This window comes from Brachyhypopomus gauderio, chromosome 14, assembly GCF_052324685.1.
Source record: "Brachyhypopomus gauderio isolate BG-103 chromosome 14, BGAUD_0.2, whole genome shotgun sequence".
Taxonomy (NCBI): domain Eukaryota; kingdom Metazoa; phylum Chordata; class Actinopteri; order Gymnotiformes; family Hypopomidae; genus Brachyhypopomus; species Brachyhypopomus gauderio.
Genome location: NC_135224.1, coordinates 11769146 through 11785174, shown reverse-complemented (window position 1 = coordinate 11785174; position 16029 = coordinate 11769146). Strand labels below are relative to the sequence as shown.

The following is a 16029-nucleotide window of genomic DNA, read 5'->3' as shown; positions in this document are numbered from 1 at the left end:
CACAGCAACGGTCTCTGAAGAGGAGCAGCGGCAACAGGGATGAAAATGGAAGGAGCATCTGCTGCCTCTGAGGTGGGAGGCTGGCTCTTCGCACCTTCCGACCTCTCCACAGGCAAATGAGCAGGCGCCGGCCACGCCATAACAAGACAGCAACATTGGCAATAACACAGATAATCTTCATGTGCTAATAACCCCTGCAAGCTAGGGACTCTCGATATGGTTATATCTGATGTATTGTTCTGGTTGTCCATTCTCTTGAGGACTTGTGACTGCTGTGGCCCTGTCTTTCTCTGCGCAGTAGAACTGATTCTTCACTTTGTGGGAGCCCATCTTCTCTCCATGAGGCGGCTAGCAGCAGGTGAACGGGCCTTTAATTACTGTTGTTGGCAGTGACTGACAAATATTCTGCCAACCCATTGTGGCTACCCCACATTCTACTCAAAGGGGAGTGCAAGGGTTTCTATATAGTCATAGGTTTATGGTCTCCTTCTGATTATGTTGATGTAGTCTGTTTGTATTAAGGATGCTTGTGTAAAGCAGATGCAGTCTATCACTGTGACTTATGTTTGTTTTTCACGTGGCGAAAATCCACAGTGTTAACTGTTAATAGGGCACATTTGAGTGCACCCTTCCTCAAACAAGCTCAAATTACCCCTGTAGAAGTTAATTTAGTGCTGGTGATTTTCATGTGTACCAAAAAGGCTTCGGGGTCACATCTGGGAACTCCTGATTAGGTTAGCACAGAAAAGATTCAGGCTTTTCTTTCCTATAGCACATCATATCACATGACCACACTTCATTCAACACTCTGAAATTAACAAAGTTTGAAAATTGTTTTCCTTTTTCAGTCATGTGAAAATGTAAATAATGATGGTCAAAAACAGTGATGGCTTTCAGTGATGCGAGTATGCTGTCTGGAACACCATTAAAAATGTTTCCCCAGGTCTCCCTCCTGAGACGTACTGATTAAGAAAGAATTCGGGCAGTTGATGCCCTTGGGAATAAACGGAGACTAAGACGGACAGAAGGCATGGAGCGCTGGCATGGCATCCAAACTGAAGTCCTCCTTTTTGCATTAAGCACAAATATTACACGAAATAGTGGTTGATGAAAAATATATCTGGGGGGTGGGGGGGGGGGGTGGGCTGTTTGTGAGAGTTTCAGCAACCATTTCAATATAAGTCGACACAAAGTACTATTGCTGTGAAATAGCCAGTAATTATTTGTTTGGCATAAAAAAAATCAACCAAAAATCTAGGAACAAATGACAATTATCATTAGTTGCAGTTCTAAGATCTATAGGACAGTAGTGAGACCTGCTATGTTGTATGGACTGGAGACAGTGGCACTGACAAAGAGACAGGTGAGATGGAGGTGTCTGAGATGAAGATGTAGAGATTCTCATTTGGAGTGACGAGGAAGGATAGGATCAGAAATGAGTGTATTAGAGGATCAGCACATGTAGCATGTTTTGGAGATAAAGTTAGACAAGCGAGATTGAGATGGTTTGGACATGTACAGAGGAGGGAGGCATCGGCGCAGATGGAAATTCTGAAGTGAGGGGGACCAAGCTGTACAATATATACGTTTATGCTTGTAGATGCTAGATTTCGGATGGGGTCAATATAAATCTGGAGGGCACAAGTCCCCCCCGTCCCCAGTGCCATCTGCGCCCCTGGAGGGAGGAGAGGTATATTGGTAGGAGGGTCTTGAGGAGGGAACTTCCAGGCAAGAGGAGGAAAGGTAGACCTAAGAGGAGGTTTATGGATGCAGTGGTAGAGGATATGAGAGTGGCTGGTGTGTCAGTGGAGGACACTCAGGACAGGGCCAGATGGAGGAGTTTGATCCGCTGTGGCGACCCCTAAACGGGAATTGCCAAAAAAAGAAGAAGAACCACTAAATCAGCTATGCAACAAGCTGATAGCTACACAGGTTAACTGCGTTTAACAGACCGAGACTACCACAGACAACAGACTACTATAAACCAAGGTTTCACTTGCACTGATTGACTAGAGTTGTTCTGCGACCTGTTTCTTGTGTCAGCAATTGGTTGTGCTGCTGCTCTGACAAGTCAACATTTCTATAGCCCCAAAGCGAGGGAATGAACCAGGAAGCTATTTTCAAAAATATTAATATTAAACGTTATTGTGCATTTTAGCATATGTTTACCTAAAATTAGTAGCTATTCAGCATTTAAGAAACGCTTATTTTAAAAAACTTTTAACAATTTCCACCAGGAAAAGCAGCTCCAAGCGGCCTCTATTGGCCACTGATTGCAAGGTAGATGGACAGGAAAACAGCAGATTGGGTGTGTGTGTGTGTGTGTGTGTGTGAGAGAGAGAGAGAGAGAGAGAGAGAGAGAGAGAGAGAGAGAGAAGACACTATGCTTTGCACATAGTGAAAGTGAAAATTTTACATTGAAGAGAATTAGTGGAGTGTTCACCATACTTAAGTCCCCATCACTAATTCATACCTAACCTGCTCTGTAACCTGGCTGGAAAAACTCCAGAAAAACTTCCAGACTTGAGCTCCACATGAAAGTATGTATTAAAAATCCTTCTTCAGAATGTTTTATCTATGATAGAAATATTTTCAACATGCATTAATAATCAAAATAATATTCATTTAGTACAGACATAAAAACACTTGTGCTCCAGATCATAGAACAAGAATGTTTATTATAGTTATAATTAAGTTGGCAATGACTAGTCAAGACCAGTCAAATGTGTTATTTGATCACTGTCGAACTGTACCTCATCTTATTTAACAGTCATACATTTGAGATACACTGTGTATAGATTTTGATAAATCCTATAATGTTCTTGTTTTGTAACTTAAATGAATAAATGATTTATTTCTTCATAGAATGTAAATAACTACATAACAGTCTTTACATGTTTTTAAAAGTCATTTTAACAGTTTTATTTTCCACAGTTTTTTTTCACATTATTGGTTAAACCTAGTTGTTAAAAAATACATAAAATAAGGTGTTAATAGTGTGAATTACATGACTACAGTTAAAGTAGCACACTGGTAAAGCTAATACTTACAATTGCAACAGGCAGTTCAATGTATTGCCAAATTAACCAAAAAAGTAGTTAATGCAATAAAGCATAAAGCCCAGTGGGTGGCACTACTGGTCGAATGTGTGCTCACTCTCGCAAGGACACCCATAGAACAACAGGTGACACTGCACTTTAAACTAAGATGGTTTGCAGAGTTGAAACAGAAATCAGATTAAATTAACTAGCAATACATTGTTCTAACATTAAAAATAGGACATAGAACAAACTATAAAACTTTCAATATTAATAGCAACAGGTGTGCAGTACCCTCACATAAGTATGGTTCTCTCAAAAATGAACATGCGAGCTTTCATGTCCATGTTTGGCATATACAATTCATATTCAATGCGAGAGTATTTTAATACCGCATGTCTCTTTGATTACTGAACCAGTGTTAAAGCAGCATATGCAGTTTTCTTCTAGTGAGAAAATAAACAAATAATTCAGTCAGCTAAATTTGTTTGTGCTAGTCAAAAGTGTTTGAAGCTTATGCGCACCAGAAAGAGAAGAGGGACACTTCCTCCATTCCTTTCCATTCTGCCATTCATCCTTTATTAACATCCTATGTCAGTCCATCCATCCTTTATTAGTATCCTATGTCAGTCCATCCATCCTTTATTAACATCCTATGTCGGTCCATCCATCCTTTAATAACATCCTATGTCAGTCCAATCATTCATAACCCATAAGCCTTCAACACTAATGACTCTGGATTTTTTCCCCATACAGCTGCCGGACTGATGCACCTTGGCAGTACCGTATTGAATGGGACATGCCAGCACAGTTGTGTTATCCAGTCTGCACCTTGTCCTCTTGAGCCCATGCTGGGTTGTGTCCGCTGGGCAGCTGGGTGGCAGGTGTGCACCGGTGACTCTTGTAAGTCCCCAGGTGGCGGAAGCTGCGTCCGCATTGGTAGCAGGAGTAGGGCGTGGCGCCGCTGTGGATGCGCATGTGTGTGTACAGGTTGCCCAGCTCCTTGAAGCGCCGGCCGCACTGTGGGCAGGCGTAGGGGCTCTCGCCCGTGTGCACGCGCTGGTGCCGCTTGAGTCCGGACAGCACGGGGAAGCCCTTGCCGCACTGCGGACAGGGGAAGGGGCTCTGCGCACCGCTGTGGCTGAGCCGGTGGCTCTTGAGACGGGCGGCATGGCGGAAGCGCTCGCCGCACTCGGGGCAGGCGAACGGCTTCTCTCCCGTATGGATGCGCTGGTGCTGGCGCAGGTTGCCCAGGTAGTTGAAGCGCCGGCCGCAGTCGCCGCACTCGTAGCCGCCCTCCGCTTTCTTCTCGCGGGCTGGGCGAATGGGTGGAGTCTCCGGAACGGCCCGCCCTGGCCCAACCTCGTCAGCCTCCCTGCGGGGGGAGGAGGAGGAGCCGCCTGGGGTGGACTGCAGGGTCTGGGAACTCTCGTCCCGGTGCATTAGCTTCAAGTGCTCCTCCAGGAATAAAGAGTCAGGGCAGAGAGATCCGCAGAACGGGCAGATGAAGGTGTGAGCAGAGAAGTGTTGGCCTGGAACACAGAGGTTATATAGGATGAACAATAAATAAGATGAATAATCTTAATAATCTTATTTATTTATAGTAACTACAATAGTATCTGTGCCATATCTCTTTATTTTATTGACTCCGTAATCTCTGTAAAGTCATGAAATGATACAATGGTTATGAATATTCAAAAATAATGTAAGTATTATCTAGAATTTATATCCAAAAACGTGACCCTGAATTAAGGTTGCAGATCAACACTGCAAAGACTTCAGTGTAACGTTAGATACCTAAGAGACACAGAGCTTTATGGAGATCCTTATCCACCTACAGAAAGTAAATGCCCGCATGGCACACACATCTTTTTGAGCAAAATATAGTCAATTTATCAAACAATCTTTTGCCAAGTTTTGCCAAACAAGTTTTGCCAAGATCAGTTTTACAGGCATTCAAGAGTGTTGTTTTATGCAGTTGGTAACACGTAAAGATGATGTCCTCACAGGTTTCCTAACAAGGCTGTTTTTTATGTAGCAACATGTCGCGGTACATCCCCAGACTCCGCGCTTGGGCGTATCTTTGTGTGTTTGTCTGTCTGGGTCCACGTGTACCAGTGTTTGTATGTGTGCGGTCCACATGCTGTAATGTGGTATGAAATGAAATGTGCCATATTTTGTCAATTGTGATTTTTACACCCCAATCGAAATTTGTCCTCCGCTTTTAACCCATCTGTGCAGTTAGAACTCACACACACTAGTGATTACTAGGGGGCTGTGGATCACACGTACCCAAAGTGGTGGGCAGCCCTAGCCCGGCGCCCAGGGAGCAGTTAGGGTTAGGCGCCTTGCTCAAGGGCACCTCAGTCATGGCCTGTCTGGGAATCGAACTCACGACCCTCCGGTCACAAGAGCAGTTCCCTAACCGCCAGGCCATGACTGCATGACTGTGGTGTGGTATGTGTGTCGTTGTTGTTCATGTCAACTGTCCCCCGTCTCGTCAACGTTATGTGTTGCACATGTCTTGTTTGTGTTGCACATGTCTTGTTTGTGTCTGTATATTTAAGTGTGTGTGTGTCTACGTCTTTGTCAGTTCTTGTACGTTTGTGTTTGGCCGTGTGTGCTATTTGTTTCTACTAGCACTAAATCCACTATTTTGCTGAACAGACGAATACATTTTTATTTTACTGCTTAGCGTCTTGGCTTTTTGCCTCACTCTTGCCACACTGTACACACCATTTCAACAATCTCCTCCCCACAATACGTCACACAAAATCAATGTCTTGTTGTGACATGTCATTTAGAAGGACCTTTGTAAAAGCATGTGATTGTGTCTACATTTAGTGAGGAGGCTCACTAGAATCTCCAGCACCAGTCAGAGGCTGGCAGGACTAACCTGGATCTAACCGCTCCATGCTGTCACCTGCAGGGCTGCTCCTGCTCTCTGCTGGGGAGCCATGGGCATCCAGAGCAAATGGAGTGGAGGGGGTGTTGGGGACTGACCCCAGTCCCTCCCTCCCATCATCAGGTCCTTCCTCTTCTTCAGCTCTGTCTCTTGCCGCTGTGACATTCCCACACTTTGATTCAGATTCACCTGTGACAGCAACGAAGATTTAGGAAGGATTTTTTTTTTATCCCCCACAGTTTTCCAAGATTAAAAATAAAAACTACCAACGCAAATAGATATCATTTTTATTACCAAGTTTCATGGAGTCAAATTTTCACAATTAAGGTAGGAACAGCACAGCGTTGCAGGACTATATTAAAAAGAATTGCTAGAATGCAGGTTTATATTCTATATTGCATCGCATAATCTTGCATTTCGGTCTAGACCGTTACCTTTAAATTCAGTGGAGTTCAGTTCCACTCCTGCCATCCATTCGTAGTCATAAAGGCGCTTACTACCGGAGGGAAGCATGCTGAAGATGTCCTCTGCTGCCGTGTCAGTCACCGAGTCCCCAGAACCCCCACCACCGATACCGCCGTCTGTCCAAAGGCTGAGGGACGCGTGCGGATGCGGGTCATGACGGATGTTTCGATCAGGGTTATAGGCCTGGTTGTTTTGGTCGCTATCCACTTCAGCACCACCCCGCGAATTTTTGTCCTTCATCAGATAGTCACAAATGGCATTGATGTTTTCCTTTTTAACAACAGGAGCGCCCAGTTTTGTTTTCTTTTGATCGACGTTGTGCTTTTGACCGGGATGAAGATCTGATTTCCTTATAAATGTGGAAGGCTCTGTTGTCAGCAGGCTTAACTCTCTTCCGTCTTTTTCCACCGATTCAAGTCTCGCTTTAAGAAGTTCAATCTCGTCGGTTTTCTCTTTCAGTTCCATTTTAAGAACCCTTATTCGCACACTTACTATTTTTCGTATTTCGGAAAGGGCCGCTTCGAGTACCACGGTTATGTTTCTACCGAGGTGCTCAGTTATTTCGCTTACGGAGCACACCAATTCCTCGTCGGAATCGAGTTCGGAGAAATTCTCGTCGGAACGAGCTGAGGGTCCAGTTGTATCCATTAATGTGTTTTGAGATTCGGATGACTGTCCCGTTTCCATAAAACTATGGTTCCTTTTACGGCTCATATTTAAAACTCGAAATCTAACGTTAAACACCAAAAGACGCCGAAGGTGCTCCAGCACCATAGAGTTCTGATACAACTTCCTTCTACACAGGAAGTTGATTTGCCTACCAGCGCCCTCTTTGCTCGCTGTTTGCTTTGAGTCATTGTTCCTTCAGTAATGCATAATAATTTGAAAAGAAACGTAACTTTAAAAATCTGTCTGTGCTCTTCTTTATGATTCTTTATTGCAATCATTCAGGGATTTGTGTTGTTCATTTTAAAGCTTTTATTTCAAAATAGCTAACTTGTGGGTTTAATGTTCAGAAACTAAAAGTGCTGTTGCATTGAATAAAACATAATACATGTGGACTTTATCCTCCTTTAACTGTTTTCATGGCTACTCACATTTTCCAGTTTTCAGTAAAAAAAAAAAAGAAACACGTTCACCCTCAGGACCATGTTTAATGAATGTCTGGATGACTGAGGAAGCTGTTGCTAGGCCACATAGGCGAGCCAAGAACTCATCATGGCCAGAAGCACTGCTACCCCCACTCTTCCTATAATACAAATAATGTTATAGGTGTTGTGTGAATACTGTTTGGTGTTCTGAGTATCTCTCGGGGAATAACGGATAAAGCCTTCTCTGTCTTTGTAACACAAAAGGTGCTGGCCGAGGCAGTGGGTGTTGAGGGTGTAATGTAACTCTGAGCTAAAGCCTCTGTTTTGTGCTTCTCCATTCCTTTGTTCTTCTTTTGTGAGGGGGGGGGGGGTCAGGTGTTGTTTTACGTACTGTGCCAGTTGGATGGCACAATACATCTTACTGAGCCTCGATGCATTTTCCTAACCAATTCACACTAGTGCAGAGAGTGTCATGTCCGATGACTATACCCAGTAAGCTCAATGTCTGTGCCAGGCCTGAATCCTCACTGTGCTCCTTTCTAACACTTTTATATTCTGTGACATCGTGCGCGTGGAGGAATGTTAAGCAAATAGTGTAAAAATAAACACAAAAAGAAGCAAAAACCAAAGCCAAGAGGGCTTGAATTGAAAGAATTAACACCCACACTATATATTTTCATAGCCTTTGCGCTGTATTAACGCCAGTCTGTAAGAACATTTGCTGGCAGAGATTGTAGCCAATGCAACTGCAAAGGAAAATCATACATTTTGGGGGATTCTTTTGATTTTTGCAATAACCAGATCAAATACACTTCAGTTTATTCTTCAAACATGTTTTTCTTTTACAATCTGAACTGTCACCTCAGTTTAATGAACCTTCAATCCCAATGGGCCTTGTGCAGCTCCTTTCATGTGTGAAGGTATACCATCCACATAAAAACACAAACGCAAATAGCATTATTTTTGCACACTTACTTTCTCCTATGATACACTTTCTAAAATGATCTCATTGTCATACTAAAACCCCATTGTTTATACTGTTTTAAGTACATTAACCATCAGGAGGAAAATGAAGAAGACCCAGAAGTGATGAAGTATGTTGCCCTCAATTTATCCGGCAAGAGTACAAATGGAAGCAGGCCTGTGATGGGCAGGGAGTGTGAAATAAAAAGGAAGCGATCACGCCAAGTCTCAGAGAAAAAGGAGGATTTAATGAATAAAGTGCGCAAACCAAAAATCCCGTGACATGATCCAAATTAAGGGACGAACACAACACAACAACAACCAGCAGGGGGAGCCCCGCGTACCGTAACAAGGCCAAAACAGCTGCAGGAGAAATAAATAATCTATTCTTCTATTAACAGTTATTGCCTACAGATGATTTTAGTGTACATTATGTGTTTTATATTTGTAATTAACATTGCTTTTTTAAAAGCAACATTGCTTAACATTATGGCATTGCTGAATGTGCATGGTCTAGTGTTTCCTTTAAATCCTTTCAATGTAGATCTAGTTCTGGCTGTCTGTTGTGTTCTTTGGTTTTGAGTGTGAAATCTTAAGTGGAATAGATGGCTGACTGTGTCATTTCATTACACCTGACAATAATCAAATCCAAAATCCAGAATAGGTCAAGATAACGTGAGATCATATTTTCCAGGATTGTAATGCCACTTGCACCTAGTGCAAAACATTTATAAACTTTATCAATGGACAAATTAACCTCTAATGTCTTCCACCAGTAGTAAAGTAATATAGCAAATACATTTCTACTTTGTTCCAATATGTCTAATCTAATGTATATGTGTATATCTGAATCATGATATCACTGGAAGTTGACTCCAGAAAGTAATTGTAATTCACTCAATCAAAAGTAGAGTGAAGCATTGCACAGATTTGATGATGTGCTGTAATTAAATTCAATTGCTGTAAATTAATTCAAAGATATAAATACAATATAAATCCATGTAAATACCATGTACTCAGATAATGAATGTTTTAATTTTAAGGAAAAAAATAAAATGTAAATGTTCTAATAAACTTCAGACTGTTGTAGGCTTTTGTAGTGCTGTACTTTTGTGTGTTCTTGTTATTTTTTTACATCAGTGAGAAAGTCTAGACTACATAGAGACACAAATACACAAACAAACCTGCCATGCACTGGAAAAATAACAGGTCTTTTCATAAAGAGGTAAAATTCCCCTTTATGGCCCTTTGACCGTGTGACCACAAACACCCACCCACACCTCGTGCAAGCGAGGGGACCTTGCAAGAGCATGAAATGTGAAGGCATTTTGGTGGCTTGCTGTGTGCACTGCATCCTGACTGTTCAGGCTAATTAGGTTCAGTGGCCTCAGTTAACATTTCGCTTGTTCTGTTTGTGAAACCATTGTTGTTCACAACTGTTGTTTTATTTGAAGCAGAATTACCTTGCTCTTTGCACTAATTGACAATGCCACAATGGTTTTGTTAAGCAACGCTTCTTACTCTGCTGTCATTTACAGTGATTATGTACTTTAGATAATATATTGTAAGCCACTGAAGATCTGATCACACATGGATTACTTTGTTGTCACACATTTATGACATTTGCTTCATGCATAAATGTTTTGGTGTGAAGGTTTTGTAATTAAAAGTCAGGAGAAAAAGTTTAAATCAATACCAGCTGCATTTAGGGTGTACAGAAACCCAGTTCACTGAAAATCAGTGTAATGTAATTATGTAATTATTCAAGAATTATTAAGAATGTAATTATTTTGGAGTACCGGCACTGGCAATCCACCTTCTCTCCTGAGGAGGTCACTCTTTCCTCAGTTATATTATACATTTTTGCTATCAATGCTTATCTGTTAAGTATAAGCTATGCATAAGCATAGTTTTGTGTGGATGAGGGAGACATGACCCCCCAAAAAATTCCTGCTCACAATACTCATGTAATATGTTAGGTGGAGTCGTGTGAGCAAAGTCCTTCTTCAAAGTTGAAGTGAAATCTGCCAAGTCTAAGTGAAGTCTTTGTGAGCCTGTATTGAGCCTTCACAGAGCCTTCAGTGACACTGCATTGAGTCTGGTGTTTGCTGTATTATTAGCATTTCACCCTTTCTGTCTTTTCCTCTACGATATTTTGGATTTAGCCTTCGGATGCTGTTTGCTTGTGTACATCTTTATTCACTACACTAAACCGACAGTAAGCAATAAATATACACTACATTAAATAAAACTATATTTGTATTTCACCTGTCCCTAGCCCATATGTCTAAGTGCAAAGCATGTCTTTAGAGGTTTGGGTCTGTGGCATTATACAGAGGGCATAGTCTTTTGATGAACTGTTCTTTCTGTGATGAGTAAGCTACCTCTAACCCATAGAGGTAACCCATAGAGGCATCTGATCAACTTGCTGAAACCTATGACAAACTTGTGGCAAAGTGGGGAATGTGAGGTAAGTTAAGAGGTTTATAGATTAGGTACAGCATGTATCTTGCTTCACAAATGCATTAAACATGATTGCCAGAAAGTCACTTGGCAAGATTTTTGATTTTGTTGAATTTTCTATATGACTGGATTTTCTGTTTATCTAGGTATTTAAAATACACACACTTGGTCTGGACAGAATTATACATTGGAGACTGGGTCAACCCAAAAGTGCTCTATCCACAGCAAATAAACCTGACCTCCTAGTAGCTCTGCACATCATCTTCTGTTGTGACGGAGGGAGTAAAGGAGCAAGCGAGGTAGACAGTGTCTCAAACTTAATGTCCATAGAACGGGTAAAGACTCACAAAACACGAAAAGCGTGTAAGCGCTGTAGCAGTAAACAAGGAGGCGTTATGCACGCAGACAATAGACTCTTAATGACGATGGCACAGACAACGGAGTGCAGATGTGCGTTCTTCCTCCTATTCCTCATAAGACTGAGCAATGTCCAGCACTGGAGGACAGGAAGGCTTAATAACAGTGATTACAGTGTAATGTGGAACAGCTGATGAGGAAGTGTCAGTAGGAGGGAGACTGAGAGAGAAGGAGTGAGTTGGGATGAGTGGTCATGTGCATGGGTGTGTGTACGTGTGAGCATGGGTGTCTCCCTCATGGCTGGGACCGGCCTACTGTGACATTTGTGTTGTGGGAGCTGCTCTTTTTGAAGGATGGTGTAACTGGTAGCCTCAACAGAAGCCACCTTAAGCCCAGCATAGTAATACTGTTACTATATATAGTAATACTGTTATTGAATAAAATATTGTTAAATATACGTTCATACGCCATTTAGACAACATCTTGCCCTTTCCCAACTGCATTACTGCCTGATTGTTATTTACAAATTATTTTAAATTTTAAATTACAATTATTTTTCCTTACTTTATCCTTCATGCTTGGGTCCTTTACCACAACCCTGGCAGCCCGAGGGTCCAGTGGAGTATCTCAGCTGTTTCCAGGTCTCTTCTGGAAAGAAATCTCTGGTGTTGTTCACTAGGATCTGTTGGAGACTCTGCCCTAGATTGGGTGTCACAGCTGCTAGTGCTCCTATTACCCCAGGAACCACTGTTGCCTTCCACATATTTTCCTGCTCTGCCTTCAACCCTTGATATATATTATAGTATATTATTACAAATTATTAGAAAAAAAAAAATTCAAAAAATTCTAGAGTATTCTGATACCAGGGTGTCTACAGGTTTGACCAAGGGAAAATTAAGACATTTTAAGACTTTTTAATACCGTTTTCCAAATAAAATTAAGACCAACTCGCAAGATCATACACGTTAAAATAAAGCACAAAAACCAACTGATTATTTACATTAATTAATCTAGCTGCTTGAAAACTTCAAATGTTAATGCACAAGACGGACAATACAAGACACAAACATTACATTTTTTTCACTGTACAGTATACACAATGAAACTTTATACAAAACAAAATTCAAACACTGACAACAGCATCATACCATACACACACACACACACACACACACACACACACACACTAGGCCATTTTCCTGTTTTTCTGATCCACACTCCAGCTCATGCTCAACCCCTTTCAGTTCTGCTACTTTTTCTCTGAAACTCTTTCTAAGGATGTTTGATTTTGTGATCACTTTGGCCATCAGGGTTCCTGCTTTCCCTTCGGCTTGTTCAGCAAGTAAATTATTATTATAACTGGTTTATACTTAACCTTGAAAGTGACGTACAAATGATTTAATTCCATCTTGTTAAGGTGTATGAACCCTGCAAACATGACTTGGTTAATTGCGCTGAAGCGCGGCGCGCGCGAAGTTTTTACAAATTTCGAGAGGTGTACGACAGCGCGCGAGCCGCTCGTCAGCCGCTGCGTCGAAAATGACGTAATCGCGGTGGTTTCGCCCATGCGCAAGCGGCTTGCAATTAACCAAGTCATGTTTGCAGGGTTCATACACCGTAACAAGATGGAATTAAATCATTTGTACGTCACTTTCATGGTCCATTTCTATATATCCCAGCACATTAAACTTAAATAAGTAAAATATTTATACATATACTCGAAATAATTCGCTTTTTTATCACATTATTTAATGGTTGTTTATTTTCAAAACGCCCAATCTTAACGTATTCACGTTCTCTCATGTTTCGTCCTGGAATTACAAGAGGCTCGTATTTGTTAACGTAAAGAGAACTGTTCAGTCAGACAGATATTTGTTGTGAAATGAAGCAGTTACAATTTCAAGCATTTTTAAGTACTTTAGCCTAAATTTCAGCACTTGTCAAACTTGGAACACAAAGTAACATTAAATTGGTCAGGTAAATGTTCCTTCCCCTGTTTTGAGGAGTGTTTCTTTATACTAACACATATATCGTTTCGGACAACACTGCAACGGTCCCGCCGTTCGCGGAGGTTCACGCGCTACGGTCACTCGCGAAAGTATAAACCAGACTTGAAGGCGGCATCAGGGAACATGGTTTTAAACAATGAGTCAATTCCTTCGTTGGATCTGTATGACTGGTGACTCTTAACTGTTTTTAGCGCCCATATTACCTAAGCCTTCAAAGTATTGGTAGAGCCGCATAGCCTACAGCGTGAATGCGACGTTGAGCAGAGCTCGACTGAATGGTTCTCTTGTTGGGCAAAACGTAGATATTGCAGGCTGCTGCTGACGAGCCTCGCTGGTATCTGTGACAGCTCTGAGCCACCAAGAATATGTCGGGTCTTCCAACCATTTCTGGCTAAGTTTGCATTTCCCCATCTCTCCGAACAGACGTTAACGTACATACAGCCCGCATGAAATTATGATCCCGCCAGTCCAACAACTACCGGTGCTCGTTAAGCCCGAAATACTTGCGAGCAATATTTAAGTTCAACACACCGCTAACGGAATTATTCATCCCTAAATTTAGCTCCGCAAATTTAAGACATTGTGGTTGAAAATTTAAGACAAAATAAGACTTTTCAAGGCCTTATTTGACAAAAATGAAATTTAATACCATTTAAGACTTTTTAAGGACCCGCGGCCACCCTGGATACATGCATACAGCATTACCACAACAATGCCTTTGAGATATTTCACAGGACTTGAGAAACTGTAATGCTAGGAGGGGGAGGCCATAACAAACCACACAAAAATTACCAGCTACCAGTTTCTTTTTTTATCATTCTTTGCTACAACATCAGGAAAGGTTAAGTTCATTGTCATCTCAAGACAACACCTGCAACACACTCATGGCAAAACAACATGTTCTCAAGTTCTTCCACAGTACTCCATTGATCCATTTCCCTCAAAGTCTTTCTGTGTGTCTATTTGAAGACAGTGTCTTGCAATTTTATACATATTTATGCACACTTTTTAAATCATCGAAGGTAAAGATAATGCAGCCACCAATGTTGTGGGTCAGTGGCGTGCACAGACATCTTGGAGGGCAAGTGCTCAGGGGGGAAAAGGGTGCTTTTTAGCACACGTGGAACACTTCATTATATAAAAAAATGACACGCATATGTTGAATGAAATTTGACTTTTATTTGTAACATTCTCTAAACGTGAGTTTTCAACGGAAAAAAGTCACACCACCAACTGATAAAATCCATATCCAATATTAACTATATACAGTCCTTGTTAAGTTCTTCAGTTAACTTCTGTTTACCCTCCACTGTCTGCAGGCTTTGTTGCATATATTTTGGAATTATTTAATCAATATAGGCCTACAATTAAGACAATAAAACGACCAAAAAGTAGGAGAAGGAGTTATATAGAGTGTTGTCATTACATGAATGCAGATGGGCATTTTTCACAGGTAATGGGGAACTTCCCGTTTCTTCTTTCACAAATGAATGTGTTAATTTATGTTGCCTAACAAAACCTATACAACAGAAAACGTTCAGCTTAACACATAGATTTGCAAACTCTACCTTAATTATTTGTATGTGGTCATCCTCACGTTATCTATCATTGATTTGGGCTAGAGCGACTAGTTTATCAGGTGACCAGTCGGCTAAAAATGCTTAGTAGTTTGGTGCTGTATGAGACATTTTACTGCACAACAAAATGATTTCACCTGGCTGGTGGGGCACGGGAGAAGAAGTCTATCTGTGACCGTGCGTGCTGTGCTGAGGACGCTTCCTTCCACTCGCTGAACTGAACTGCTGCTGCAGCGCATCTGGTGTGACAAAGGAAGAGAGAGGTCGGGTGTGTGCGAGGTGGTGGCTCATTTCAGGGCATTGTTTTTAATCGCTCAGGTTTTCAAAAGATCAATTCAAACCGACCTTAGTAAAATGTTAATTATAATTATAATTTTTTTTTTAACCGAAGTTTCAAAGGACACTTTCGTTGATAAAGGGCAGAGTTGGTGGTGTTTTAGCACCACCTGATGAGAACCAGTGGATTGTTAATGGATACACTTGTATATTGCTGTGCAATCCACAGAAAGTGAGAAGGTGTGTAGGTGTGTGTGTGTGTGTGTGTGTGTGTGTGTGTGTGTGTGTGTGTGTGTGTGTGTGTGTGTGTTGTGCTACAAGCTCTAGAACCTAAGGGAAAGAAATGCGGAAGCAGTCAGTAAAAGCACTTCATTTAAATTTGTCCTGTTTTGTAATGCTGGATGTTGTTTTCACTTAATAAAAGAAGCTTATGTGTTATCAATCCTGCCTCTTGAATGTTCTTCCTCTCAATACAGGGGAGTCATTACAAATATATTTAACATAGTATTTTCTAACTTAAAATGAGGTCTAGGTGTAAAATATAGCTAATATGTTTTAGTAATATTTACTTTATTGAACGATTAGCGCTCAACGTACGTTTATTTAACCACACTAAACACACAGACATGTAGCAGGGACTAGCCTCTAACAAAGATAAGTGACAAGCACAACATCGACACACATTAAATAATATTATCATTTACTATTATAACAAGACACAAGTGAAACAAATAACGACACCAGCAACAGGTGACAAATGGCAGATTAACACACACATACAGAACCTCACCAACAAACACACATGCACATAGACACAAACATACCCAAGGGAGGAGTCAAGGGTGGACTGTGACAGAGTCCCGCACTAAGGAGCGCTTCCTCCCA

The 16029-nt window shown here is 41.3% G+C and overlaps 1 protein-coding gene across 2 annotated transcripts; it reads right to left on the bottom strand.

Annotated features, from left to right (window-relative positions):
- Positions 1-2678: 2678 nt before the first annotated feature.
- znf16l (zinc finger protein 16 like) lies at positions 2679-7213 on the bottom strand. 2 transcript variants are annotated; one of them, XM_076973214.1, is made up of 3 exons: positions 6441-7213; positions 5935-6132; positions 2679-4570 (listed from the first exon to the last, which is right to left on the bottom strand). In XM_076973214.1, the coding sequence occupies exons 1-3, from the start codon at positions 7180-7182 to the stop codon at positions 3855-3857; spliced, it is 1656 nt and encodes a 551-aa protein (XP_076829329.1). In that variant the 5' UTR covers positions 7183-7213; the 3' UTR covers positions 2679-3854. The 2 variants fall into 2 exon arrangements, with proteins under 2 accessions (XP_076829329.1, XP_076829328.1); XM_076973213.1 differs by having other exon boundaries at positions 2680-4570; positions 6378-7210.
- Positions 7214-16029: the final 8816 nt, after the last annotated feature.